General features: G+C 47.2%; 2 protein-coding genes and 1 pseudogene across 3 annotated transcripts in view; 1 reads left to right on the top strand and 2 right to left on the bottom strand.

Annotated features, from left to right (window-relative positions):
- Positions 1-1976: 1976 nt before the first annotated feature.
- Positions 1977-5056, top strand: LOC146195448 (uncharacterized). The gene is made up of 3 exons (XM_084596801.1): positions 1977-2048; positions 3598-3892; positions 3926-5056. Exons 1-3 carry the CDS (start codon positions 1977-1979, stop codon positions 5044-5046), a joined length of 1488 nt encoding a protein of 495 aa, XP_084452927.1. The 3' UTR covers positions 5047-5056.
- Positions 5057-6485: 1429 nt separating this feature from the next.
- LOC146195449 (uncharacterized) lies at positions 6486-9620 on the bottom strand (annotated as a pseudogene).
- Positions 9621-19744: 10124 nt separating this feature from the next.
- Positions 19745-27614, bottom strand: part of LOC146195450 (arylsulfatase B-like) — a 32223-nt gene continuing 24353 nt past the window's right edge. For both annotated transcript variants that reach the window (XM_084596237.1, XM_084596236.1), the window contains exon 9: positions 19745-19988. In XM_084596237.1, the coding sequence (XP_084452363.1) occupies positions 19863-19988 (126 nt within the window). In that variant the 3' untranslated portion in view covers positions 19745-19862. The remainder of the gene's footprint in view (positions 19989-27614) is intronic.

Here is a 27614-nt window from a genome sequence, read left to right on the forward strand (position 1 = left end):
TGCTGACTATCCACCACGGCACCAACCTGTAGGTGAATATTCTCCGAGCCCGTCTCCTAGCCCTTCAGCACTCTGGGTATCAACTGGCCCTACATTGGGTTCCAGGACATATTGGAGTCCAGGGCAATGAAGAGGCGGATGCCCTGGCCAAAGCGGAGCACGACAACGGTGCCCCAGTCACTGAGGATGTCACACCTTCCGACTTTCCAAGACCCCTTTTGAGAAGGTCGATAACGTCATTCCATCCTGACCGTCGTATCGCCGCTGGTGAACACCTCCAACGGCTCTCTGACAAACTTTCACGGAAGGACAAATCCCTCCTCCTACGACTTCGAATAGGCTGCACGTGGACTCCGTTGTGTCGGCTCCTGTTCCTTTTAGTCCTGTGTTTTCGCGCTGCTTTAAGATGAATCCAACCCAACTCGCCCAGTTTTCTATACTTGCGTCCCATATGTATGCCTGTAGCCGAGCTCCCAGCCCAGGCTGTCCCTCTTGCGGCAACAATGGCACACTGGGACACTTGCTCCTTGTCTGTCCAGCCTCCACTGGCCATCGCCAGAAACTTCTGGCTGGCTACCGGAATCTTGGTCTCCCTGCTGATACGGAAGGGCAATTGCTCTTCCCAGCTCGGAACCAACTCTCTGCTCACCGGCTCCTCTTGATTTATCCGGAGGAGACTGGCCTCAGCTCTATTCTGTAGGCCTGCATGGGCCTATAGTGCTCCGTGCGGAAATGGAGGCGTCATCTGCGGCATCAGCAACCTCCCCCTCCCCTACCTTCCCCTAATTTCAACTTCCCCTTCCCCTGGTCACCAAGAGTGATGCCACAAAGATGGCTAACATAAGACGTGACCAGTCTCCCCACCCCCAAAATAAACCATAGTCACCACCACCATCACCACTAAAGCGAGAATAGAGGAAGTGACATGACATAAAGCGTCATATCCAGGCCATCTTTTGTTCTCTTGAGTCGGCGACGCTCAAAATGGCGGCTTCAAAGCGTCGTCGCCCGGCGAGCGGGAATCATTGCTCAGATGCTGTATGCATGTTTGAGAGTCGCTGCTGGCGTCGAAAGGGTCAAAGGAGGCAGATCGCCACGCTGTGAGAACAATGACATACAAAACAAGCAGTTCTACACGGAGCGTTGACCTCTCCTCGGGTTGCAACTACCGCCACTGCGGGCAGGCGGAGAATGTTGGGGAGAGAAGTGCGGTCAAGTGGTCGTGGCGCTCTGCTTTCGACACGCAGAGAGCGTTCCCGTGGGAGGACAGTTAAACCCTTGCTCGGCGTGCTCCTGTACTTCTCTGTACTGTTCGGTGCCTCTGCTCTCGTCCCTCCAACTGAATGCGCCCACATACTTGAAGTGCTATGGTGGTGAGACTACTAAAGTGGCGATCATCGGGGACGTCCTCAAGTGCGTTGGGAAGTCGTACAAGGCCTATCGCCAGGGTATTGATATTTGAAGATGCTTGAGCATCGCTGAAGCGAAAATCTGAGGAACTACTGGCAGAAAGCAGCGAAGAAAAAAGGCTGAATGAGGAAAAGGCCACCCTTCTGTGCCGTCTATTCTCTATGAAGGCACTACTAACCAGTGCTCTGGAACTGATCAATATAGGTGTTGGGTCAAATGACATGCATAGGGTACAGAGCAACGTTTATATCTATAAACGTTGGTACAGAGCGGTAATGTGCTGTTTGTTGATGTGAACGCCAAACTGCCGACAGTGGTTGAGCGCTTCAAAGGATAGATTAATAATAATAATAATAATAATAATAATAATAATAATAATAATAATAATAATAATAATAATAATAATAATAATAATAATAATAATAATAATAATAATAATAATTATAATAATAATAATAATAATAATAATAATAATAATAATAATAATAATAATAATAATAATAATAATAATAATAATAATAATAATGCAAAATAGGTAGCGCCATCTAGTTATAGCAAAAGTAACCATGTCAGCCATGTTTGTTGGGTCAAGGAACGTAGCCGACGGCAGCCGCCAGCCAGCAGTCGCCGTCGACGCAGTGTATCTTGGTACAGCGTGCTGCTTGTTCGGAGCATATTTGTGTTCTACACGATTTTTAATTCTCTTTGCTCGCTCGACGATGCCGTCGCACTGCTGTGTTCCGCTATGTAAACCGCGAGGAATCACCGATAGCGACGGAAGAAAGGTACGTGCTGCTCGATGTTGCGTTTGTTGCTCCGTGATGAAATGGCCGCGTCTGAAGAGCTACCGCAATTGCTCTTGGCGCATGAGCCAAGTTGTGTAAACTAAGCTAGTTTTATGCTAGCCGGTGTTTGTAGCGAAACTCAATGACTGCGCCGTTTGATAACCTCCTCGGCGCTTAGTTATCGCGCAGGATGCAGAGTGCGTCCATCTCGCGTTTCCCACGGTGCCGCGATAGCTCTCAGGCTTGATGCAACAAGCAACTTAGCAGGGCTTAGCTGTATAAACGGCTGATTTGTGCCGCATGCAGAACCAAACGCTAGCGATTATTTCTGCACCCGGTCGCGTCGAAGATTGTTGGCGGCTCCGATGCGCGATGTGGCCGCGAATGAACTTCATACGTCCAGAAATCTTCCGTGGCGAAAGCTGGTAACACGCATAAATAAAAGCTTACGTTCATTTTGTATGTTCTTATTTGTGTATGGACATTATCGAAAATAATTGTGCAACGAACCTTGCCTAAGCGACGTGAACATGCAGGCTTGTCTAGAGCGTTCCGTTCCGCTGGTTAGCTGTAGAAGAAGCGCCTCTGGTTTTAGAAACAGCTGCAAGAGCCGCACACGGAACCAAACGCTAGGGCTCGATTATTTCTGCACCCGGTCGCGTTGAAGATTGTGGGCTGCTTCGAACTGCTGTGTGCCCGCGATCGCGCTTAAATACGTCCAGCATTACTTCGTGGCGAAAGCTGGTAATACACGCAAATAAGCTTACATTCATTTGTGTACGTTCTGCACAGGTGCAGACATCATTGTAAAATCGTGCCACGAATATTGCCTAAGCGGCGTGAGCAGGCTTGTCTATAGCGTTCGAGCGGTCCACTGAGGAGCAAAGGCTACTAGTTTTGAAGCTCGGGCTCTGCTCTAGCGAGGCTGTACAAGACAGGCAAGAAAGGCGCAAACACAGTGCCTTTAGCACTGCAGCTATGCTATGATTTCACTTTGCTGGTAACTGCAGGGCTTTAGACAAGTCTGCTCATGACTTTATATTAATGACGAGTTGATATCACTCAGGCCGCAGTCACCTGAGACTCTATGCCACTGACCGGGAGTGCGTGTCCGATGTTAGCATCAATACACAGTTGTTCACAGGTGCTCCCTGACTTTTTCAAAGTAAGCAAGTTTCATGTGGTGACTGGAATCAAAGCAGCTGCTAACAAGTTATTTGTTATTCATTGTAGCTAAAGGACCTTTAGGTCATCATGTTACCTCAAGATTTAGGTTAAGTAACAGTTGTTCGTGTTTTTTTTATAGGTGTCTTTTCACCGTTTCCCCAAGGATATCGCGCTTCGCAAGAAATGGATCATCGCGATCAAGAGAGATGAAGGCCCGAATTTTAAAGTGTCTTAGTATACGAAAGTATGCTCGAAACACTTTCGAGTGTGTGACTACATTCCTGGAGTGGCTAGTGGTCACAACATCCTCAGAGACACAGCAGTACCTTCTGTGTTTAACTTTGCCAAACAGCGGAAGCAGCGGAAGCTCCCGAAGCAGCGTGCAGCACTGCCAGCCAGGCAAGCCGCCAAGCAGCAGGATCAACTGCTACCGGTGCAAGATTTAACGCCAAATGCACCACAGCAGACTCCACCTGATTCTAGCGACGGCAACATGGATGTGCAGACTGAAGATATGTCTGAGCATGCTGGTGCAGATCATGCGCACCATGAAAAAGTTGAAGATCTGGTCGCTGTGATTGACAGACAAGACAAGGATATCAGAAAACTTCGTGATGAATGCAGCCATCTGAGAGAGCAGCTGCAATCAGCAAGGGCTGAAATTCAAGAGCTGCGATCAGAAAAAGATAGCATGACTCAGCAGCTCAATGTAGAAAAAGAAAGAACATCTTTTTGTATCGACCGGTTCAAGCAATCAGATGAAACCCTTCAGTTCTATACCGGGCTGCCGAGCTATGAGCACTTCACATCCCTCCTTGTGTTCCTGGAGGCTGGCGATGGTGGCTGCAATGTGTTGCGTGCCGAGGGATCCTCTGCAACAAGGGGCCGCAAGAGAAAGCTCAGCACTGAGAACCAGCTTTTCTTGGTTTTGGTTAGGTTGCGCCTGGGATTGTTTGAGACTGACCTTGCACATAGGTTTGGCGTTACGCAGTCAACAGTGTCTAGGATATGCACATCATGGCTGAATTTCCTTTATGGTAAATTGGGCACTTTGCCATTGTGGGCATCTAGGAAAGTGGTCAATGACTACATGCCAATTGTATTTGTTGGGGATTATGCATCAACAAGCGTAATCTTGGATGCTACTGAGATCCGTTGTGAGGTGCCATCATCTCTCTCACTTCAGTCAAGCACCTACTCCTCATACAAGTCCTCAAACACATTTAAAGGGCTTATAGGCGTTTCTCCTAATGGACTTGTAACATTTGTTTCTGAGCTTTTCACAGGGTCCGCTTCAGACAGGGAGTGTGTCGTAAGGAGTGGGTTTCTAGAGCTGGACTTTGAAGAGAATGAGGGTGTGATGGCAGACAAGGGATTCGTTATTGAGAATCTCTTAGAAAGCAAGGGTGTGAAACTAAACATACCCCCATTTCTAAGAGGTGGAACATTCTCAAAAGGCCAGGTGCAAGAAACGAAAGAGATTGCTTCACTCAGGATACATGTGGAGCGGAGAATACAGCGGATCAAAGGGTACCATATTTTTGACCGACCGATTCCACTTACTCTGGCACCAGTTATTAATCAGATTTGGACAGTAGCAGCTATCCTCACGAATTTCCAAACTGCTCTAATTCAGCGTCAAAGCAATACAGATGTTTCGTGGGCGTTTGATGACTCCACATGAGGTTATATGATGCACCGCTGCATATCCAGCAGTGTCATCTACTTGGTGTTTGTTGTGTTTGCAGCCACATGCCCAGAATGACACCAACTCGTGCAAAGTTCCATTCCTGCACCGTGTCATTCAGAGGATGATGAATTCTTTATATAGTTGATTGGATGACAAAACCATTAAATGTTGCATGAGTGCCATGCTTGATGGAGCATTTATTATGAAACTAGAGGCAGTGCTCCACCCTGTCTTTTGTATTGCTTTATTTCTTTTTTACGAGCTTTTGTACAACCAGAGTTCATTCTATGCAGCTCGTGGTGTTGTATGCTCGACTGTCCTGTTCATTAATCTCGATAACAAAATAGAATATGAAGAACGAAATATCAGGATTAACATGCAACTGCACCCATTATCATGAAAGTTTGTGCACTTCGTCTAGATTAGCTATTGTCTTCCACTGGACTGCATATCAGAAATTGTGATTAACATTGCATTTAACTGCATAGAGGTCATGTATGGAAGGTAATAGGTCACGCTGAAACGCTACTTATATTTTCATGTTTTGTATGTAATGGTGAGAAGATTCATTTCTGTTAATGTGCGTTGCTATAGTTTTTTGCTCTATTGTTGTGTTCATATTTCTGGCGTTGCAAAGACTAGTGATATGGGCTTTTTTTCTCATAATTTTTTCATTGTGATATTGTGGTCTGTACTGTGGATTTTCACTGCACGTTTTGTATTCTCATATTCAGAGCATTTGAATAAGGAGGCAAAACATCTCTAAGTATTATGTATATTTACATTTGAGATCAGGCAGGATTTCGTAAACGCTACTGTACAATGAATTATACCCACACTATCAATCAGGTGATAGAAAATTGCTTGTAATATAATCAATCTTTATACATAGATTACAAAAAAGCACTTGACATCGTTTAAACCTTGGCAGGCATTGTGCAATCGTGGTTTAGAGGAGCCATATGTGAAATTATCGGAAAATATTTATATTTCCACGTCTTACGAGACATTCCTATTGTGCTGTCGCAACCTGCCATTCACACACTTGCCAGTCTGACCCACATAGGCCTTACCGCAAGAGAGTGGAATCTTGTAAACCACTCCTTCAGCACAGGCCACCAACTTGTTTTGGTGCCTGACACAACATGATCATTGTTTTTATCGGATCAGAAAAGGAGGGTTAGGTGTTTTAGCTTTTGGTTGTACTTTCGTTCCCAGTTTCTTGTCTCATCCTCATTCATGTAGGTGAAGATGAAAATGCAGCAAGTTTGCGCTTGTGTTTTGTGCTGTCTTTTTGTATTCTGTTAGCACACCGCTACTTTAAAGTGTAACATTAAGAGACGGCTGTCTCTTAATGTTAGCGTGCAGAATGGTTCAGAAAAAGACAGGAAGCGTGCCGAATGGTTCAGAAAATAAACGCGAAGAAAGAGGCCTTTGCCCTGTGTGGCTACAGTCCGGCTGATAACTTCTGTTTAGCCTGCATGCGAAAATTAAAGGCTCCTCCTACTTACAACATATTGCAGTATATGACTGAAAAAGAAGCTATCCAGCTTTGCCTTCATGCGTGTCCACTCTGCTTCATCAAAGCAAATGCGCTCTATGACAATCCACTTTTCCGAACAGACAACAAAGTCCCCCCACTTGCATTCTGTCAGAGCCATTTGGCCAAGTACTTGGGCGTAGTATTCATGGTCTCTTTTTAGACTTGGTACATCATTTTCAGTAAATGTCATGCAGAACTCTGCCGACCTAGCTTGCTCTGGCTCGCTGTCCTTTAAAAAGTATGGACACTTGACCTCAAGGCCCCGTATGTTTGTTCTTCTGGGTCATACACAAGCCTGTCGGGGCTAGCGCCTAGCCATGGGCATTCTGGGTGTACTACCAAGCCGCAGTGCTGCAGTGTAACATGATGTCCTAGGTTCCACATGGTGACACAATACCGGTCTGAGGCCGCACTTTCATTCCTTTGTCCATACTGAATAGCACGTACACGGGACAAGTCCTTCGGTTCAATAAGATTCCGCAGGCCCTTGTCCGTCCACTCGTCCCTTTTAAGTACTCTCCCAAAGCACGACGCAGTTAACCTGTTCAACCGGCCCTCCTTCCAGCATTCACTTCGTGCTTGTTGCCTTGAATTGAGCTCTAGTCGCCTGGCATCCTCAGGGGATACTTGGATTTCCTGCAATAAACAAATAGAACAAAGCATAAAGCGACAAGTTCCAGCAGCTGGCTGTTGAGAGGCACATTTTGGTGTGAAAACTACACGCGGGCAAACTCAACCAAGAATGTTATGGTTTTCATCTGTCAAGCTCGGGAAAAAAAAAAAAAAAAACTTGTCAAAGCAGAACATTTCGATCCCAGGAATTTCTCATGGGAAGCAATTATTCAACGTCGTAGCTATCACTACGGCTGATCAGCCCGCATGTTAAACTGAAACACACACTCACTCTGTGCATTCTACATTGTCTCCATCAACTTCCATCGATGTGCAAACAGCTTTCGCACGTCCTACTCTAACTATATTTAAATGATTAAAATCATACCATATTTTGTTACCGCATCAAGTTGAAATAAGTTCCATGATATATGTCCTTAGTGTTCTCACTGTGGCTGAGTACACTGTCTTCATGCAGGATTAAACCGTGCTGTTTCTACAGGGTTGCATCTCTACAAGTAAACTATACAGCTATTAAAGAGTGCAGTGCTGTGAATGCTTGCAGTATATATGCCTGCCATATTACAGGGTTACAGTTAACAATACTGCACTAGGGGGAAGTAAGGTGAGATACTTTAAGCTCCACTCACCCTCAATATACTCAATTCATCTGCACTGAATCTGTCGACAAATGTATGCGGCACAGCTTGGTCGAACAGGAATAATTCTAGGACTAATAGGAATACTCCACTTCCATCTGGAATATTTTTCCATGTCTTGAAGCCTGCAGGCAGCTTTTTTTGCTGGTAGGACAATGCTGAGCCAGGAGGTGCCATCCCTAGTTTGGTATCCTTAAAAGGTCCCTTTGCGGTGCACAGGGCAGCTGCAAATTCATCATTTCCAAGTCGACGGAGACTTTCACCCAACTTGTGAAAACTGTCCAGTTGCTGCTGCTCCTCTAACTTCTTAGCTCGTGCATCATACACTTTTGCAGGTGTTGGTAGAAGGGTGCCATCTTCACGAGGGCTCCTCCAATCGACGTCGAGCACACTCATTGGCCTGATGTTATGTTGTCGAGGGCGCCTCCATTGCTGAGGGAACTCCGTGCATGACAGCTCTGGTGGTGCTTCTTTAAATCCTTTTTTTTTTAACAAAATCATGAGCCGCAGGGCAGCAAGAATATGGCTGCACGATTCGCTTGTCCCAGCAGCACATTCACATGTTGTGTCAGTGACTGTAGAACTGTTCAACTGAAACGCCAGATGAACCTTGTAAGGCCGGCCTGTTATTTTCTGGCTTCTAAAGCATGTCGCTCTCGCGTAGACGATGCCAAGTCTGTAAAAAAAATATTTTAAGTACACAGAATGACTTGCCTCTTATGTCCACTGGACAACAACTTAAAATCCCTCTGTAACCTTTGTGTAATGAACATTTTATCAATAAATAAGATATCAGTTAATAAACATGAACTGCATGATAACCCTGCTTCGTGCTATGTCCGCCATACGATTCGTGCAAATTATTGTCCCTCCTACTACAGCTCAGCCACAGTCCTACTCTTGTATGTGTCCGCTATAAGTATGCAGGTGACGTAAAAAAAGTCCGTGCAAGCCACGGCGAAGCAACGCATTGCTTTTACATCTGCGGCACAAGGCATGCGTTAATGAATGGGAAGAATGCCAACGAGAAGCTGGTGTATCGCCATACACATTGCAGAGCAGACACAAAGATAGTACGAACGCTCATCCGAGGAAAGAATAATGGGTGAAGTCTGGCGTACAAAGTATTGTTTCCCGTGCTTTTTACACTCGCGTATAATACTGACTGCAGCATGTCAGCTGAGCCGCGGCCACGACGCGATGTCCCACCAAGTTTGGTGTGTAGCTGCGAGCACGACGCGCAGCTTGCTTAAGGAACTATGGAATACATTGTTTGCCTTTTTTTTTGCCGTTCTTGCCGCTTAAACTCAGACTAAACTGGCGTACGTCTATCTCGAAACGCGGAGCACACGGTCGTACGGGGGTGTCACTAGGGCGTCAGAAGTAGCCCACATTCGCGCAAATGGCTTCTGGCTAGGAGCAATGCTGGCTAAAAATTGTAGCTCATATCATGCATACATACCTTGAGTCGCAAATGTTAGTCGACACCGATGAAGGCAATGTATAGGCTTCGACGGCAAAGATGTACGACTTGTTTTGCTGCCGACTCGACGGACCTGCCGACGCACATAAGCCTGCTAACGTGCCCTCAGACAAATGTGGAAGGGCTTCCAAGTCGTTTTTCCACATCGCATGGTCAGAATTTGGGAAACGCCGTTGTTCTGCCATGTCAACGTCGCACGCTACTCAGGGACTGTCCGGCTGCAAGGTGATACGTGCGGCAATGCAATATGCTCCGTACTAGCCGGCGCTTGACATAACAAAGATGGCGGCCCGACTTTTGCACCCAGTGTTGGCCGACGTCGAAGTAATTTTGCATATCCTACGAGCACCACGACGAGACAGTCGCGATGGATGGATGGACTAAACTTTAATGTCCAACAGATAAGGTGATCTACCCACCCCCCGACACGCAGGTCAAGGGGCGGGTGCCGCCGCCTCAGAGGCAGGCCGGGAGGTCTTGGGTCCCAGCAGCCTCTTCAGCCAGTTGGACGAGTAGGAGCTGGAGCTCAGGGTCCGAGCTGCACAGCAGGGTCTCCCAGGTGTCTCTACAGCCTATATTGTTCGTCCTCCTGGGAGAATACGGGCATTCCCATATTATGTGGTCGAGGGTCCCTCTCGCCCCACAAAGATTGCACTTATCACTCCTAGCCTCAGGGAACATGTGGTTCGCCATAACCGGGTGCGGATATGTATAAGTTTGCAGTCGCCTCCACGCCACTGCTTGTCTGCTGTTTAATTTCGGGTCTGGTGGGGGTACCAGTCTACGATCCAATCTGTAGTGCTGCGTGATCTCCCCATATTTTAGCAAGCGCTCTCCGCTTCCTCGGTCATCAAGTGGCCCTGTAGCGGCTCGGCGGTAGAGATCTCGAGCCAGCTTGTGGGCCGCCTCGTTGCCGGGGACGGCTTCGTGCGCAGGAGTCCAAATTATTTGAATTTTCCTATCCAACTTTTTCTGGCCTAGGATTCTGGCTGCTAAGGGCGAGATCCTGCCCTTGCTAAAATTTTGTATGGCAGTTTTGCTGTCACTTATGACAAACTTCGCTTCCGTTCCGACGCAAGCTAACGCGATCGCAGTTTCCTCGGCTATTTCTATGCTCCGCCCGCGCAAAGTGGCAGCTGTCACGGGATTGCCCCGGCCGCTGACGACCGTTGCTACCGTGAAACTGCCACCACCTCCCGCCGCGTCTACATAGGCCACTTCATGTTCCGAAATTTCGCCGAATCTAATTTCTAATGCTTCGGCTCGTTTTTTCCTCCTGTCTTTGTTATATTCCGGGTGCATGTTTTTTGGCAGCGGGGGAATCACCAAATTTTGTCTGACTTCTCCAGCTACCTCCACCTTGACCGTGGGACCCCTATCCGGATTTATTCCAACTTTCGTCAAAATGACTCTTCCTGTCTTCGTGGTGTTAAGTCTCTCAATTTGAGAGGTTCGCACCGCTTCCACAAGTTCTGCCCATGTGTTGTGTACCCCTAGAGCCATCAGTCTCTCTGTGGATGTGCATATGGGCAGTCCCAGCGCTCTTTTTACGCATTTTCTCATTAGAGACTCAATTTTTTCTTTTTCCACCGCTTTCAAATCTAGATACGGCGTTGCGTAGCTCACTCGGCTGAAGATGTAGGCCTGTATCAGTTTCATCAAATTTTTTTCCTTTAACCCTCGGCCTCTGTTGGCCACCCGCCTAATTAGGCTCAGGGTCTGCATCGCGTGATTCTCCAGCCTCTTGATGGTCTCGCCATTATGTCCGTGTGACTGGAGAATCAAGCCCAAGATTCTGATTTGCTCGACTATTGGTACCTCGTTACCAGCCACTTTAATTTTGATCTCCGACGGTGCCTTGCACCTTAAGTGCTTCGGATTGTATATAAACAATTCTGATTTCTGCGGCGAGCACGCTAGGCCTCTCTCTGCCGCGTAATCGACTATAATGTCGGTGGCGGCTTGGAGCAGGTTTTCGACGTACGAATTACTTCCCCGGTTGACCCAAAGGGTGATATCATCCGCATATATACTAAATTTTAATCCTTCGAGCTTTGCCAATTGCTCGGGGAGTTCCCTCATAGCCACGTTGAAGAGTAGGGGGGACAGCACTGATCCCTGGGGCGTACCCTTACTCCCTAGCTCTATTGCGGGGGATTCCAGCGTCTGGAACTTCATGCAGGCCGTTCTACCCGTCAGAAAGTCCCTGATGTACCGATATGTCCTGGTACCTACATTAATCTTGTTCAGCCCTTCCAGGACCGCCTCATGTTTTACGTTGTCGAAAGCCTTCGTGAGATCGAGCCCCAAAATTGCTTTCGCATCTTTAGACTGAGTCTATTATGTCATGTTTGATTTGGAGCATGACGTCCTGCGTACACAAGTGAGGACGGAACCCGACCATCTCATGTGGCCACAGATCATCCTGCTCCATGAAATTCATCAGTCTGGTCTGGACGACGTGCTCCATCAATTTCCCCACGCATGAGGTTAAGGAAATTGGTCGTAAATTTGCTAGTTGAGGAGGCTTCCCTGGTTTCGGTATTAAAATAATGCTTGCCGTCTTCCACTGTTGTGGGAGCTCGCCTTTTTCCCAACATTCCTGCATATACTCCGTTAGATACCTAATGGAGTCATCATCTAGGTTCCTGAGCATTTTGTTCGTTACTCCGTCAGGGCCTGGAGCCGACTTCGTTTTAAGTCTTACAATCTCCGCCCTCACTTCCGCTTCTGTGATGGGGGCCTCCAGCGCCTCGTTAGGCGCTCCACCATAGTCAGGAAGTGGGGTTCGTGAAGTTTCCCCCACATACGTCTCAATTAAGTTGTTCATGAAATCGTCATCGTTCCCTTCGAAAGCGTGCCTCACTTTTGCCAACCTTATACCAGATTGCGTCTTCGAGTTGTCTGGGTCCAACAAGTGCCGGAGGAAGCTCCAAGTCTTGGAGAGGTTCATGCTCCCCTCCATTTCGTCACACTTGTTGTCCCAATTTTGTTCGCATAATTTGAAAGTATAGTCTTCGATTTCCTTATTATGTCGCGCAATCCTTCTTCTGAGGTTGCGGTTCCATTTCTGCTTTTTGAGACGACGCTCCATGCTCTGCTTAGCTTCCCACATATGCAGAAGACGGCTGTCCGCAACCTCCGGGGCGTTATCACCTTCGAGCAATTTTGTTGCCTCTCTAACGTCCGATTTGAGCGCCGTCGCCCATTCCTCGATGCTTCTGATGGGTTCTAGTTCCTGAGCCCTCCTCATATCTCTAAATTCATCCCACTCAACGACGGCCGGTGCGCGAGCCCGGCGTGTTTTAACGCCTTTCCTCAGTGTGGAGACAATTATGTAGTGGTCGCTGCCAAAATTTTGATCCGAATTATGCCATTCTAGACCTTTTACGTTTTTCGAGAATGTTAGGTCTGGGGATGTATCCTTACTGACGCTATTGCCCACCCTCGTTGGGCTCTCGGGGTCCGTGTGCAAAGTGAGCCATAGGTCATGCGTATCCTCCCACAGCTGTCTACCTTTTGGGCACTGGTGCGGGTACCCCCATTCCTGGTGATGTGCATTAAAGTCCCCCACTATCAACAGTGGCTGGTTGTTTGAAATTTTGAGGGCCTTGCGAAGCAGAGCTCTGAACCTCACCTTCCTTTGCCTGGGTGAGCTGTATAAATTTAGAATGAATAGACTAGGGTCTTTCTGTTTTCCAGTTAAAACTTCTACAAACACGTTCTCGATCTCTCTCGACTCTAGATCGTGTTCAATGGCTGCAATGTTTCTTTTCACGAGTGTTGTGACCGAGGATTTCTCTCCCCTGCCACTATGAAATGACTGATATCCCGACAATTTTGCGGGCCCCCCGGTTTCCTGGAGAGCAATTGCCAATGGAGTCTCATCTAATAACAAAAGGTACTGTTGCAGAATCGGCCGCTTGCGCCGGAAGCCGCGACAGTTCCACTGCCAGATTTGATTTTCATTTGCGCGCCTGGCCATTTTGCAGTTGCGAGACGACCTGTTCTATATTTTGTTGCCACCCGTTTATGGCGGCCATCTCATTCCTTAACCTTTGGCATTCCTCGGCCTGTTTCTGAACTGCCCCGAGGACAGCTTGAATTTGGATGTTGATATGATTCATAAATTCACTCATCTTGGCATCTAACCTTTCCAAATTTTCTATCCTTTTCTCCATAGCCTGAATAGGGTCGGTGTCTTGAATTTTGCGTTTCACCGGTGGTGGGAGGGACGGCTCTGTGACCATTTTATCCTGTCCCTGCGGCTGTTGACGTACCGCTTGGGAGGTCGTTTGTCTAATGGGTTGTTGCGGAGGAGGTGTTGCCTGCCTCTGTGATTTCTTTAAGTTTTGGATCTCGGACCGCTGCGATTCGACTATCCCCGTTAAGTTTTCGATCATTTGCTTTAATTTCTCAATTTCCTCGTCTCGTTTACCCCTGTGATTATTTTCCTGGGAGACCTTGCCCGCAAAACTCACACCCTTACGTTCCATGCTCCTACCTCGTCTCCATACGTTGGCAGTATCCCTTGAGCTTGAGCGTCCCCTGGACTGGCTCCTGGCACAAGAATCGGAGCGGTCTCTGGGCGGCGGCGGTGGTCTGCCTTGTTTCGTTTCCAGAATCGGGAAAGAGTCCTCGCGGAATTCGAAGTCTTCTTTTACTTTCGGTTCGCTTTTCCGACTCTGATGTCCCCCACCAGTCGTCGCTGCATGGTCCATCTTCTCCCAATGTCGCTTCTTCACTTTGTAGGGAGTGCGAAAAAGTTCTCGACACTTGGGGTCTCCTAGTGCATGGCCTTTGCCGCAGAGCTGGCATGTTGGTTCACATTTGTGTTCTCTTGACGGGTTCTCGAGGCCGCAGCCACGGCACTTGACGTTCGTCGGATCCGGGCACACGTCCTCGCGATGACCGAGTCGGCCACAGGCGACGCATACTTCGTATTTTTTGCGGTACAGCTGGCACCTGTGCGGCGTCCCGTTCAGATAAGTCCATCTTGGCACTTCTTTCTCCTTGAAGAGAATGAAGATCGACTTGGAATCTTTGCCCAGTCTGCGGACGCCTCGAATCTCGGGGTTGTCCTTGCGATCTAGGCGGTATAGAATTTCTTCAACAGAATATCCGAGCGGAACCCCGTGGATGACTCCCTTGCCGCAGTGCTCGGGGGTGGCCACGTAGGCAGAAGTGTCCACTTTTTCACCGTCGAACATGAGGTGTTTCACGCTCACGTACTTCAGCTTCCTCTCCGCACTTGTAGTGATGACCAGAACGGAGTGCTGCTTCATATTTGGAATAATTATATCTTCCTTCTCTTCGCGTGGATTGATCCCCGCCGACATTTTGATGATGTCAGTGAGATGTGCCGTTCCATATTTGGTAAGCCTAAGTAGGCCTCCACGAGGTCGGAGAACAATTTTCTCGGCGCCATCTGGAATGCGCGTCTGCTGACGCTCGATCGACTTGGCCGCCATTTTCCTGCGTGCTTGCTTTTCCTTGGCTCGCTGTTTCGCAGTTTTCTGCCCGCTCTTCTCTAGCGGCACGTACCTTCCTCCTTCGCTCGTGAACCATTGTCCTGGTTCCGAAAGTTCCTCCGGTGTAATCGTGGTTCCTTCCACAATATCCATGATTCACAGCTTTCGCACGACCACGAGCGGCAAACGATCCCCCAGTAGGGACGCCGTGGGCCCGGTCGGCCGTTTTAGGCTTAGCGCCGTTAAGCTCAATTCAGCTACGTGCTGCGTCGAACAAACAAAGTCAAAAAATGGCAAAATAAAGTCCCACTTGCCGAAAAAATGGCATCCTCGTGGTCCTCTTCTCTTCTGCCGTCGATTGAGCACAAAAGCCAGGAAAGCAAGATCGACAGGCTGCCGAAAAAGCCAAAATTCGCGGAGCCCATGTGAAGCGCGTCCGCCCGCTTCGGCTCTCCACAACTCTCAGACAGTCGCGAGAAATAAATCGATCCTATCGTCGGTCACGAATCACCAAGACGCACCAACAGGCACCCGCGCACAACAAGCCAACACAACGCGGCCCCCGAACACCGCGGTTCCCGCCTTGTTCGCAGTGAGCGCCTTCAGGTATCTATAACGCTATAGACAAGGATAACTATGGACTGGTTCCCAGAAGTCGGCGTAGTCTTGGTCCCGTTCCAGCTGTACAGAGTGAGACTACGCAGCCTCCACAGATCAGATGTCGGCAGGTGTCATAAGTCATCTGATGGAGCAGACGCCTATAACAAAGCAGCAGCGATGACAGTCATGTCCAGATCGCGCCCCTGCACTGTGCGCGAGTTGGAGGGGAAAGGCGCAGTATTTGGGAAGGGAGGAAGGTGGGAGTTAAAGTGGAAAGTGAGAAAGAGGAGCCGTAGTGGAGGGCTACGGAGTAATTTCGACCACCTGGGGATCTTTAACGTGCGCTGACATCGCACAGCACACGGACGCCACTTCGTTTCACCTTCAGTGATTGAATCTAAGAAGTAAAAAAGGCAAAAACTACTATCTAAACTTGAGGAACATTAGCGTAGTGATCAATCCAGCGTTTCATTTCCTGCTTGTCTTGAACTATTGCTCAAGCAGCTGGGATAAACACTTGTTCATGTTTTTGCCATTGATCTTGTCGTAATAAAAGTGTACGCCTAGTCAGGAAAGCCCTTGTTGTTGATTGATAAAGAGTTTTCAAGGCGGTTTTTCATATGCCACTTATAAGTGTCTTACCCAAAAAGGATGCGTTAAAACTGCTGACAGTGCATCAAAGTGTGACAGATCCAAGAGGCACAATCTAGAAGTTAAACTTGTTGTTCGGTAATGAATTGCACACGCAAGCCTTTAATTTGTTTCAGTATTGCCTAGGAGAGCTGTGATATTTTAAACACTTGTGCATGTTCGTGCCATGAACCTTGTCTTGTTAGAGGTGTGTACCCAGTCGGAAAAAAATTGTTGTGGAATAAAAAATTCTCAGTGTAATTTTTTGCATTTAATACATAGAAAAAAAGGTGTTTTACCTGCAAACTATGCTCAGAAACATTGCCTATTAGCTCCAAACATATAGATTTCTGCTCCAAAGATGCTCCAAAATGGCTTTATTGCTGATCCAAAGCTGCTCTAAAACGGCATATTGGTGCTCCCAGAACTGCTCCAAAGTCCCTGACCCGCCTTAGCTGTTGTGGCAGAGCCCAAACTCCACAAGCATCATGCAAGGGAAAAGGCAGACTATATTTCTGAGCACTGTCGCTGTATTCACGAGCTCCTTCCACCAGATGAGGCTATTTGGTGAGGCACTCTGCTGTTCAAGGCTCCGCTTGAGCTAACAGTGGCGCTTTTAGATAAAGACGATAACGGGCACCCGTAAGAGCACTTAGTACCTTTTTTGACACCTTGGCCTAGTGCCGTGGAAACGAGGTCTTCCCTTTATCTTGTCCTCCGATGCGACAAAGAGTGCCGGAGGAGGCGATTAAAAAATGACTCTGGCATAGTTACCTGAGCGTGATAACTATACGTTCCCTTTTTTCTTAACCCCGCCGGGGTGGCGCAGTGGTTACGACGCTCGACTACTGTTCCCAAGGACGCGGGATCGAATCCCGGCCTCGGCGGCAGCTTTTCGGTGGAGGCGAAAAGCAAGGCGTCCGTGTGCTGTGCGATGTCAGTGCACGTTAAAGAACCCCAGGTGGTCGAAATTTCCGGAGTCCTCCACTACGGCGTCTCTCATAGCCTGAGTTGCTTTGGGACGTTAAACCCCACAAACCAACCAACCAACCTTTTTTCTTACTCTCCGCCACCGACCGTCTTCGGTATAAAGGCTGTTCGGCCTCGCGCTTTACATGTTGTGACAGAAGGCGGGCAAGGATGACGCGTGGATGGTGGTGGTGGTGGTAAGAACATTTATTTACACAAGGGCCAGGAGGTATGTTTGGATCGGCCCATAAGGGACCGATCCTTACAAGCACTAGGTGGATGTCCCTAGTTGGGGACCCCAGTGGCGGTTGCCGCCGCTCGGGCGCGTCCGACTAAGGCTTGTTGGGCCTGTAAGTCGTGGCAGCCGAGCAGGACCGCCTCCCAGTTCTCCCGGGTTGGGTTGGGGATGGGGGGAATAGCCGGGTTGGAGGGGCAGGCCCACACCATGTGATAGATGTCAGAAGACACCGCTCCACAGTGTGTGCAGCTGCCACTAAAGGAGGAGTCAAAATGTTTTAGGGCTGCCGGGCACAGCAATGTAGCAGCAGCGTGAGCGTGCCTTGGGCGGTGGTGCGCAGGAGGAGCCTCACCACGGCGGAGGATTCGACGCCCTTAGCGACGAAATAGCTGCCATATTTTTGTTTGAATTAATGTGTTTTGCTAGCGGCGCCCTGGTTTCGAGGTCGGGCCCAACAGACAGGACAGTGCCCGCTTAGCGGACAATTTCTTTGTTGAACAACTGATGTGTGGGGCTGGGCGCTGAAAATGACCGCCCTTTTGCTTTGTCGACTAAGTGTGTAAATTTGTAAAGAAAAGTGTGTAAAGAAGAGTTGAGTCCAGCCTGAGCTGGGGCTCAATGCGTAGTGAATGAATGCAGTCCTGGTGAGGCTCTAATTAGTTTTGTCGATGAGAAAAGTAGCGCAATGTTGTTTTCTGAAAACTCATTCCTGCTGCCAGCTTTACTCTCTGTGCTCTCTTATGCTCTAAATATATGATCGCTGCCATCATCCTTTAGCACGCCTCCTGGTCTTTTTCCAGGCCTGATCACACGACTGGAAGGGTTTACGAACCTTCGGTCTACAAAAACGAACATCTTAGACTCTACCGGCTCTTTACAGTTCAGGATCCCTCTGGGCTCTGTTTCGCGCCTCTCCCAGGTAAGTGACTAGGCTTTGCTGGTTGATCGGGTAACAGTTCGTAGTTGTGGGAGGAGGGGAGGGGGGGGCATGCTCATTAGTAGTTTTAGGCAAGTCGGCAGCTGGATCCAGGCTGGGGGTACAGTGACGGGTGTAAGGTAGGTTGGGAGCGGTTGGGCGATAAGTAACACCTCCATAAGAGCGACTAGTAAGACTTGTGCTGCGTAAAGAACTTTTAGGGCTCTTCATTTGTTGTTGTCTTTCTTGTTGGTTTTAAACATGGTGCGCAGGAGGAGCCTCACCACGGCGGAGGATTCGACGCCCTTAGCGACGAAATCGCTGCCATATTTTTGTTTGATTTAATATGTTTTGCTAGCGGCGCCCTGGTTTCGAGGTCGGGCCCAACAGACAGGGCCCGACTGTCTACAGATCAGGACTTCTTTCATCTGGAATCATTTCGCATGAAGAACGCAAAAGGAGTTTTTTTGTGCTATTGGAAATGTTCATTTAAATTCACCATAGTTTGAACTACACATCGGACTCAGAACTTTAAATATTCCTTTATTACCGTACTAAGGATAACAACATTCGAAAAGGTTATGATTGCGTTATGCTGATCACAAAATAAGGATATATTATTAGATTCAAAACTTTACTCTAATTCCTTTAAAATGTTTTCACGTACAAATAAGTGCGTTTAGCGCAGCTACCACATTTATTCCTGATTAATCCACTGACTGCGTTGCCGGAGCGTTTAAACTTGTCCCCTGGTCTTAAGGCGAGGCGGCGCCTCCGCCATGCTGGATAGCCGTTCTTGTGAAGCAGTTTATGGTAATCGTGTCTTGTAGATGATTAAAAACTTCAGCGTCGAATGCAACTGAGAAATCGCAAAAAAATGTGCCGGTATCAGCGCCGATATGAAGTGCGCAGAGGTATATAGTTATTCTTTAGGAAAGTTTCAAGGTTGCGATTGAGGCGGCGTGAAACACTACCCGCTGCGTATGTAACATTGCTGGCTTGCTGACCGATTATTTCCCCATTATCTTCGTGATTTTCATACTTATCTATCCGGCAAACGATAAATCAAACAATTACAGCCATAAATAGAAGCTGCCGTCTTTGATAAAAGTAATCTGTATGATCGGTTAATTGCGCCCGCTTCAATGTTAGAGCCCAAATCAATTCATTGCATTAGCAAATTACTGGACAAAAACGAAATTCGTAAAATTTTAAACTAAAGAGAAAGTAATTATAATGCTGTAGTTTAAATATCCCAAAACTGACAAATAATATGTCTGCTTCAGTGCATAATATTAATGTGCTAATGAAATTAGCTAGGCCGAGAGTGGAGCTTAAAAAAGTCGAAGCCTAAAACATTTTCCGTCCGGGTTCCCTTAAAGCCTTTGGGGAAAGCTGGCTCTATAGAGTACAATCAACACTATAAATATGACTGGAAAATTTCATAACTGTGCAAGTTATATCACCATATTTATTAATATCGACGATTTTAGCGATGCACCAAACTATCAACGATACCATATCGAGTATCTGCATCGGAAATTCGGAACGTATTTTCCACGGACGTCGGAAATACCATTTTTGAGAAAATTGGAAGGTAATATCAAATGTTTTGATGTATCGAGCCCCGCTCTGCTTCTGTCACAGATGTAGGCTTATGAGAACGAGATGCCTAGTTAACTACCGATGTTATAACCATGACGCCCAGATGCCGTCGTGGTATTCAGGGTAGCCCCTGGGGTCTATCGTGTCGTCCACGGGTGGCACAGCAGTCTTGTTGTAGGCGGCCAGCTTTTGCAACATCAGGGAAAGGAGCTGCAATATAGAAACGATGAGGAATGTATTTATGTGAAAACATATTTTGTATCGCGTGGGCTTGTTGTAGTTTAAAACTTATGGATCAATCGCTCTGGAGAATATAATAGCACGAGAGGTGCGGAATAAATAAGAAATGTTTCTGAGCATTCCATTCGACTTGGAATTCACTGGCTGAGTCGTTATGGCACATAATGTGGTAATGATATAATTAACATTTGCTCTAGTATGGCAGTAGGTTATAAGTGACTCGTGTCACTGGTGCAGCTGTCTCACATGGCTCATTTTGCTATTTGAACAACTTCCAGAAGAAAAAAATTATGCAGTGCCTATTTTGGATAATAAGGAAGATTGTAATTATGCATCGCAGCATATAAGTATATGCGTGTATTCGCAAAAACGTTACTAAATGTCACACTAATTCAACCATTCATAGCCGACAAGAAATCTATCCTCGACTTGTAACCTACATAAACTTTACAATTGGAGGGAATATGTTGCTATAAAGAATCAATAGTAAGGATGATATTTTTGGGAAGGAGGAAGAAAGCGAATACTCGAAAGGGAAACGTAAGTGAGGAGATTAATAACAAGATGCGCGTTTTTAGGAGCTTTCAAATGCTATTTACGCATTGCGATTGCTCCTTGGCGCAGACCTCCCTGTCATTTCGTAAGCTTGTAAACTTGCCAATTTTTTATTATATGATGGAAGCATTCATATTGTGAAATCACGCTTGCAGACCATTAGTGTTGTGTGCAACTTAGAACTGAAATTAGGAAGGGCCGTACGTTTTTCACATGTGGCACAGGCTTAAAACCAGAACTCCGGCACTTGCTCCGAAAAAAAAAAGCTTTGTAAGCAACCAGGTTATCAAAGCTTAGGTGAGCGAAGTTTGTGACGTGTGTGAGGCAGCGCTGATAGAGACATATGAGGATGAGCACACCCGTGGCCGGTGAACACAAATGTGTTCCAGGTGAAGGAAGTCCTGAATTCGGACATGACGTTACCACTCCGGAGGTTCCGTCATATTTCACGGCAGCATTGTGAAGGAACGCCGGATGATGCCAATATTACCACTGTCTCCAGCTCCACGAATCGAGAGCCCCGAAAATCGTGCGCTAAAACTGCGCATGAGACTGATAGTGTGAGCGCTGTATGGCGATTCATCTTTCACACGGGATGCACGTGCTGCTTCATCTTCATCCTTTCTCTAGAGGAGATCGATCGTCATCGCTCTGAGTGTGATTTGCTTCGGTGTACGACCCGGACTTCTGGTCTCTAATAAACCTACTCTACCAATCCCGTCCTTACACGTGGTTGAAGTGCGTGGTAATCAAGACGCACCTCCACTACGCTTCTCCCTCTACGTTCGCCATTTCACGTTCGTTACCGATCACCACGTTTTGTGTTGGTTATCAACCCTCAAAAATTTGACTGGATGCCTGGGCCGTTGGATTCTGCGTATGCAGGAATACACGTTCGACGTAACGTACAAATCCGGTCGTAAACGTCCAGATGCCGATGCTCTTTTCCGTTGCCCGCCTCCAGAGTTCCCTGGTAGTGCTTCTTTGATAATTCCTGCGTGCACCCTCGACCCGGGTCCCCACTGTAGTCAAGCGCTCCCCACGTCACTGGCCCACCTTATGCCGCTGCTCCGGATCACAGCGTCCTTATTTCCCACCAGCGAGCAGATGCATACTGCTTATCGGTGCTTCTCAGCCTCTAACCGCTAGGATGCGCAGGCAACTTCAGCAGTTCCGACTTGACAACGGAGTGCTCTGCCGTTAAATATACTACACTGAAGGCACCTGTTGGGTTCCCGTGGCCCCGGGAGCACTTCGCTCCCATATTTTAGTGGCCCTCCACGATGATGCTACAACCGGCAACTTAGGCTTTCACAAAACTTACCACCGCATGAAAAGCCATTTCTCCTGGCTTGGCCTCTCCTCAAGCGTGGCAAAATACGTCGCTTATTGTCCTTCATGCCAGCACCGCAAGCGGCCGACTTCATCTCCAGCTGGCCTATTACAGCCTCTACCTTGCCCTGTCACTCCTTTCGCCGTTGTCGGTATCGAATTATAGGGGCGGCTTCCATTGTCCATACGAGGCAATCGCTGGATCGTCACCGCCGTCGACCATCTAACACGCTACGCTGAGACCGCGGCTCTGCCGAATGACTCAGTGTCTGAGGTCGCGATCTTCCTTTTGAAAGCCTTCGTACTGCGCCATGGGCCCCCTCAAATCCTTCTCAGTGAGCGCGGTCGGATATTTCGGTCGGTGATTGTAGCTGACGTTCTTGAAGCCTCTACCATGCACACTTCACAACGTGACCTCCAGCTGTCATCCGCAAACTATTGGGTTGACTGAGCGACTATCGCACGCTTTCTTACATGCTAGGTACGTCGACCAGGTCCACCGAAATTGGGACGTAATTTTCCTTTTGTTACGTTCGCCTACAACACGGCTGTACAGCGGACCATATGTTATACCCCGTTTTTCCTCGCCGTTCACCCACTACACTTCTTGATGCTCCTTTCCTTTCTACACCTGCCTGCTCGTCATTATCTCTTCCTCGCCAGTTCATTTCCTGAGTGGCCAGATGTTGCCGGCTTGCTCGCCTCAACACTGAAGCCAATCAGGAAGACCACAAGTGTCGCTACGATTCGACTCATCGCCAAGTTTCGTTCCGTCCTGGTGACGAGGTATTACTTTGGACATTATTAAGCACTGCTGGCTATTGTGATAAGTTCCAGCGCCGTTTCGTCGGTCCGTACGCAGTTATTGGACAAACCTCCCTTGTCAATTATCGAGTTTCCCCTGTTTGTCATCCTCCGCACAGCCGTTACCATTGAACTGAACTTGTTCACGTTTCACGCATAAAGCCTTTTATTGAGCGCAACACTGCGGAATAAATATGGCCAGGCTGGCCGCTTCAACTATCGTAGGGGAAATGTGTGAGCGCTGTATGGTGATTCATCCTTCACACGGGTGCACGTGCTGCTTCATCTTCATCCTTCGCTCTAAAGGAGATCCATCGTCGTTGCTCAGCGTGATTCGTTTTGGTGTGTGGCCCGAGATTCAGGTCTCTAATAAACCTGGTCTTCCAAGCCCGTCCTTAAAATATGTAAAATAGTTCCCAAAAATATACGGCCCAAAGGCGTTTATTTATAAACCCTGTAACGAGACTGCTGCTAGCAGTACTGGAATATGCAGGCGAGCTAGAGAAGAGTGAGGACGAAATTTGTCATCTACGAGTATTCATAAGCTGCAGATGCGCAACGAGCCCAGTTACGGGGCTTAGAAGCAAAATCCTTGGACCGTATATTTTTGGCAATGAATGTACATGTACTATATGCAATGACGGTCGATTGTTACACAAAGCCAAACGAGTGGGGCTCCCATGTTGAGTCACTGACGCGACCTTATTTAAATCCTAGAAGGTTTCGCGTCACTTCCTTTTGACGAGACGTAAATTGAGTACAGTGGAATACATATTGTTGCAGTTCGTCAAGCGATGCACAGACACTTCAATCGGCTGAAAATGAGATATTTTTAGGCGACCTTATGAGGGCACGCTTTTACGCTCTTTGTGAAAGCGTGAAAGCCGCTTTGGCCGAAGTACTAATGAAAAATAAGACGGCAGATAGAAAGAAGCGCCCTTTTGATCAAATCTGGATTAATTTCAACAATTTGGGCTTCAATGCCATGTACCGAAGTCGCTTAGCACATGGTTGTATTTTGCGTTATGCCCCCAGAGAAAGCCTGCCACCGCGCCCGTCATTCCTTCCCTCCTTGCCAAATGAAAAAAAAATCAACAAAAAAAATCGAGACATGCATTATGGTCTTGGTATTATTTACTTGTACAGTCGATAATTTACCTGAACTCTGTATGTCTACAGTGAGACAAAGAGATAGCTAGATACCAGGAGGAGAAATATAAGAATGCGTGGAGGTAAACCTGAAAAAGTACCGAATTGTTACATTCCATGTAAAAGAGGTAATCACACGGAGGAGAAAAAAAATGTTGAGTAAAAAATCAAGAGTGTCATGTAGGAAAACAGATTAGAAAATTTGTGCCTCGCCAATTATTGCCTACAACGCACACATAGCGCCCCCAGTAAACCAAACAAATCCGGCAAGCTATTCCAGTCGGTAGTAGCTGCAGCCATCGTTTCAGAACCTTAAGAGTCATAGTCGAACGAGAAACCAGAACGACAACCAGAACGAGAAACCAAACCAGTACGAGAAACCAGATATATTCTAGTCCAGAGCATAGCGGCTCTTCTTTTTCAGAACATGCATAGTACATGTAGTTATATGCTGTACTGTCCATGACACTTGCAACAGATAGAGCAGCAAGCTGAATGGTGGCAGAACAATGCCAAAGGAGGTCACTGTCACGTAGTTCCGCCAATGTCGTTGGCATTAGAAGAGCTGATGAATGCAACAATGAAATGAATTCCTTATTATCCAATCACGCTTCCCCCCCCCCCAAGAAAAAAAAATTAAAATTTGAGGATACTTTGGCAACTAAAGTGATGAAAGGCGAAAGCCTGAGTGCTGCATTCTGCTACGTGACTGTTGCGCACGTAGCGATGAATGCTGCTACGAGTAAAGCGAGCGACTACTCTTTCATATTCTGCGAGTGCATTTATTTATTGAATTCTGCTTGACTGCGACGAAATCGCGCTCCGTGTATCTTCGCAGTTGTTCTATGTTTACTGTTGTGTGGTTCATTTTACCAGGTGCGCGTTATTAATCAGTAATTAATTATCACGCAACTGTTCATTATTTGGTCAGTAATAATAATTAGTCCCCCTTCATGGACCACTGCCTTGTCGTCGCGAAGGGGCTTGCGAAACTCCATGAAGTCGTGAGCTCTGCTGTGTAGGTCCATCCAAGATTGACAGGTCACGACAGATAGTTCTGACAAAATTTGATTCACTGGAGAAAGTAATGGCAACCCACTCCAGTATTTCCTGCCAAGAAAACCCTATGGCCAGTCGCAATAGCATTAATGATATGGCGCCTGAAGATGAGCCCCCCAGGTTGGAAGGAGTCCCACATGTTACTGGGGATGAACAAAGGGCGATTCCTAGTAGCTCCAGGACGAATGAAGCGGCTGGGCTAAAGCCAAAAGGACGCTCAGTGTGGATGTGTCGGGAAGCGACCGGAAAGTCCGATGTTGCAAGGAGATATATCACATAGCAACATGGAATGTAAGATCTATGACACAAGGTAAACTGGATGTCGTCAAGCAAGAAATGGACAGATTGAACATTGATATCTTGGGTATCAGCAAGTTCAAGTGGACCGGAATGGGAATATTTAACTCCGGCGACCATTATGTCTTTTACTGTGGGCACGAATCCAAGAGAAGGAATGGGGCCGCTCTCATAGTAAACAGAAGAATGGGCTAACAGTGCTAAGGTACAACCCTAAAAACGATCGAATGATTTCAATTCGGATCCAAGATCACCCTTTCAACATAACAGTTATCCAAGTCTATGCATCAACCACTACTGCTGAAGAAGCTGACGTTGAGAGATTTTATGCGGACCTGCAATGCCTTTTAGACCGCACTCCATAATAAGACGTCGTTTTTCTCATAGGAGACTGGAATGCTAAGGTCGGGAGTGAAGAAATATCCGGAATTACAGGCAAGCTCGGTCTTGGTGAGCCAAATAAAGCTGGGCAGAGGCTGGTAGAGTTTTGTCAAGAAAACAACCTGACCATAGCGAATACTCATTTTCAACAGCACAAGAGGCGCCTGTACTCATGGACTTCACCGGACGGTCTGTACAGGAATCAGATCGATTATATTCTTTGCCGGCAGAGATGGAGAAGCGCTATACAAGCAGTAAAAACAAGGCCTGGGGCCTTTTGCGGCACCGATCATCAGCTTATTGTTGCCAAAATTAAGCTTCGATTGAGGAAAACAGAAAACAAGAAGTCCTTTCAGGTATGATCTGGATCAAATTTCATCAGAATACGCTGTGGAAGTGAAGAATCTATTTCAAGAATTAGATCTAGAAGACAGAGAGCCTGAAGAGATGTGGACTGATGCTCGTGATATAATACAAGAAGTTGCTACTAAGTTAGTTCCACATTAAAAGAAATGCAAGAAAGCAAACTGGTTATCTGAAGAGACTTTGCAAATAGCTGAGGAAAGGAGGATAGCAAAAGTTATGAGGGAAAGAGAAAGATACAAGGTTCTCAATGCGGATTTTCAGAGAATAGCAAGAAGAGATAAGTATGCCTTCCTGAACATACAGTGCCAAGCAGTTGAGGACAACAGCCAATTAAGGAACACAAGAGCTCTGTATAAGACAAAGATATCAAAGGAAGCTTCTGTGCTAAGCTGGGCGTGATAAAGGACAAACGAGGCAAGGACCTCACTGAAGCCAGAGATAAAGAGGTGGCAGGAATACACAGAACTGTACAAGGAGGACCCGGAGGTGCAAACCCAACTTAAGATGGTTGTGATTAGTGATCTCGAGCCGGGCATCCTGAAGAGTGAAGTTGAATGGGCCTTAGCCAGCCTTGCTAAGAACAAAGCTAGTGGAATTGATGGCATTTCAGCTGAGTTGCTTCAAAACCTCAACCATGCCGCTGTTAACATTCTGCATACATTATGTCAGAAGATTTGGACAACCCTGCAGTGGTCACAGGATTGGAGTAGGTCAGTTTACATCCACATTTCAAAGAAAGGCAGTGCCAAAGATTTTTCCAACTACCGCACGATCGCGCTTATTTCGCATGCTAGCAAGGTGATGTTGAAAATCCTCCAAGGTAGGCTGCAGCAGTTTGTGGATCGGGAGCTTCCGGACGTGCAAGCTAGGTTTCGCAAGGGCAGAGGAATTAGAGACCAAATTGCCAACCTTCGCTGGATCATGAAAAAAGCAAGAGAGTTCCAGAAGCCCATCTACTTCTGCTTTATTGATTATGTGAAAGCGTTTGACTGCGCAGATCACAGCAGATTGTGGCAAGCTCTCCAAGAGATGGGAGTTCCAATTCACCTCATCTGTCTCCTCAGGAACATGTATGAAAGGCAAGAGGCCAAATTCAGAACTGGGCATGGTCTTACTGATTGGTTTCCGATTGAGAAAGGAGTGAGGCAAGACTGCATACTGTCGCCCTGCCTATTTAACCTATATGCAGAGTGCATCATGAGGAAGGCCGGTCTGGAGGAGTCTTCAGTTGGAGTGAAGGTTGCTGGAAAACATATCAACAACCTTAGATATGCGTATGATACCACTTTAATGGCAGAAAGTGAAGTGGGACTCAAGAGACTTCTGATGCGCGTACAAGAAGAGAGTGAGAAGTTTGGGCTTAAACTGAACATTAAAAAGACAAAGATCATGGCGTCTTGTTCTATCAAGTCCTGGAGCATCAATGGACAAGAAGTGGAAGCTGTGACAGATTTTCTCTTCTTGGGCTCCAAGATTACCTCGGAAGGAGACTGCAGCCATGAAATTAGGAGACGCCTGCTTCTGGGAAAGAGAGCATTGGTTAGCCTTGACCGCCTAGTAAAGAGCAGAGACATTAGTCTGCCAACCAAGATCCGTATAACTCGTGCTATGGTCTTTCCAGTTGTGATGTATGGATGCGAGAGTTGGACTGTG

This window comes from Amblyomma maculatum, chromosome 3, assembly GCF_055883805.1.
Source record: "Amblyomma maculatum isolate TAMU_Amacu chromosome 3, ASM5588380v1, whole genome shotgun sequence".
In the NCBI taxonomy this organism is placed as follows: Eukaryota; Metazoa; Arthropoda; class Arachnida; order Ixodida; family Ixodidae; genus Amblyomma; species Amblyomma maculatum.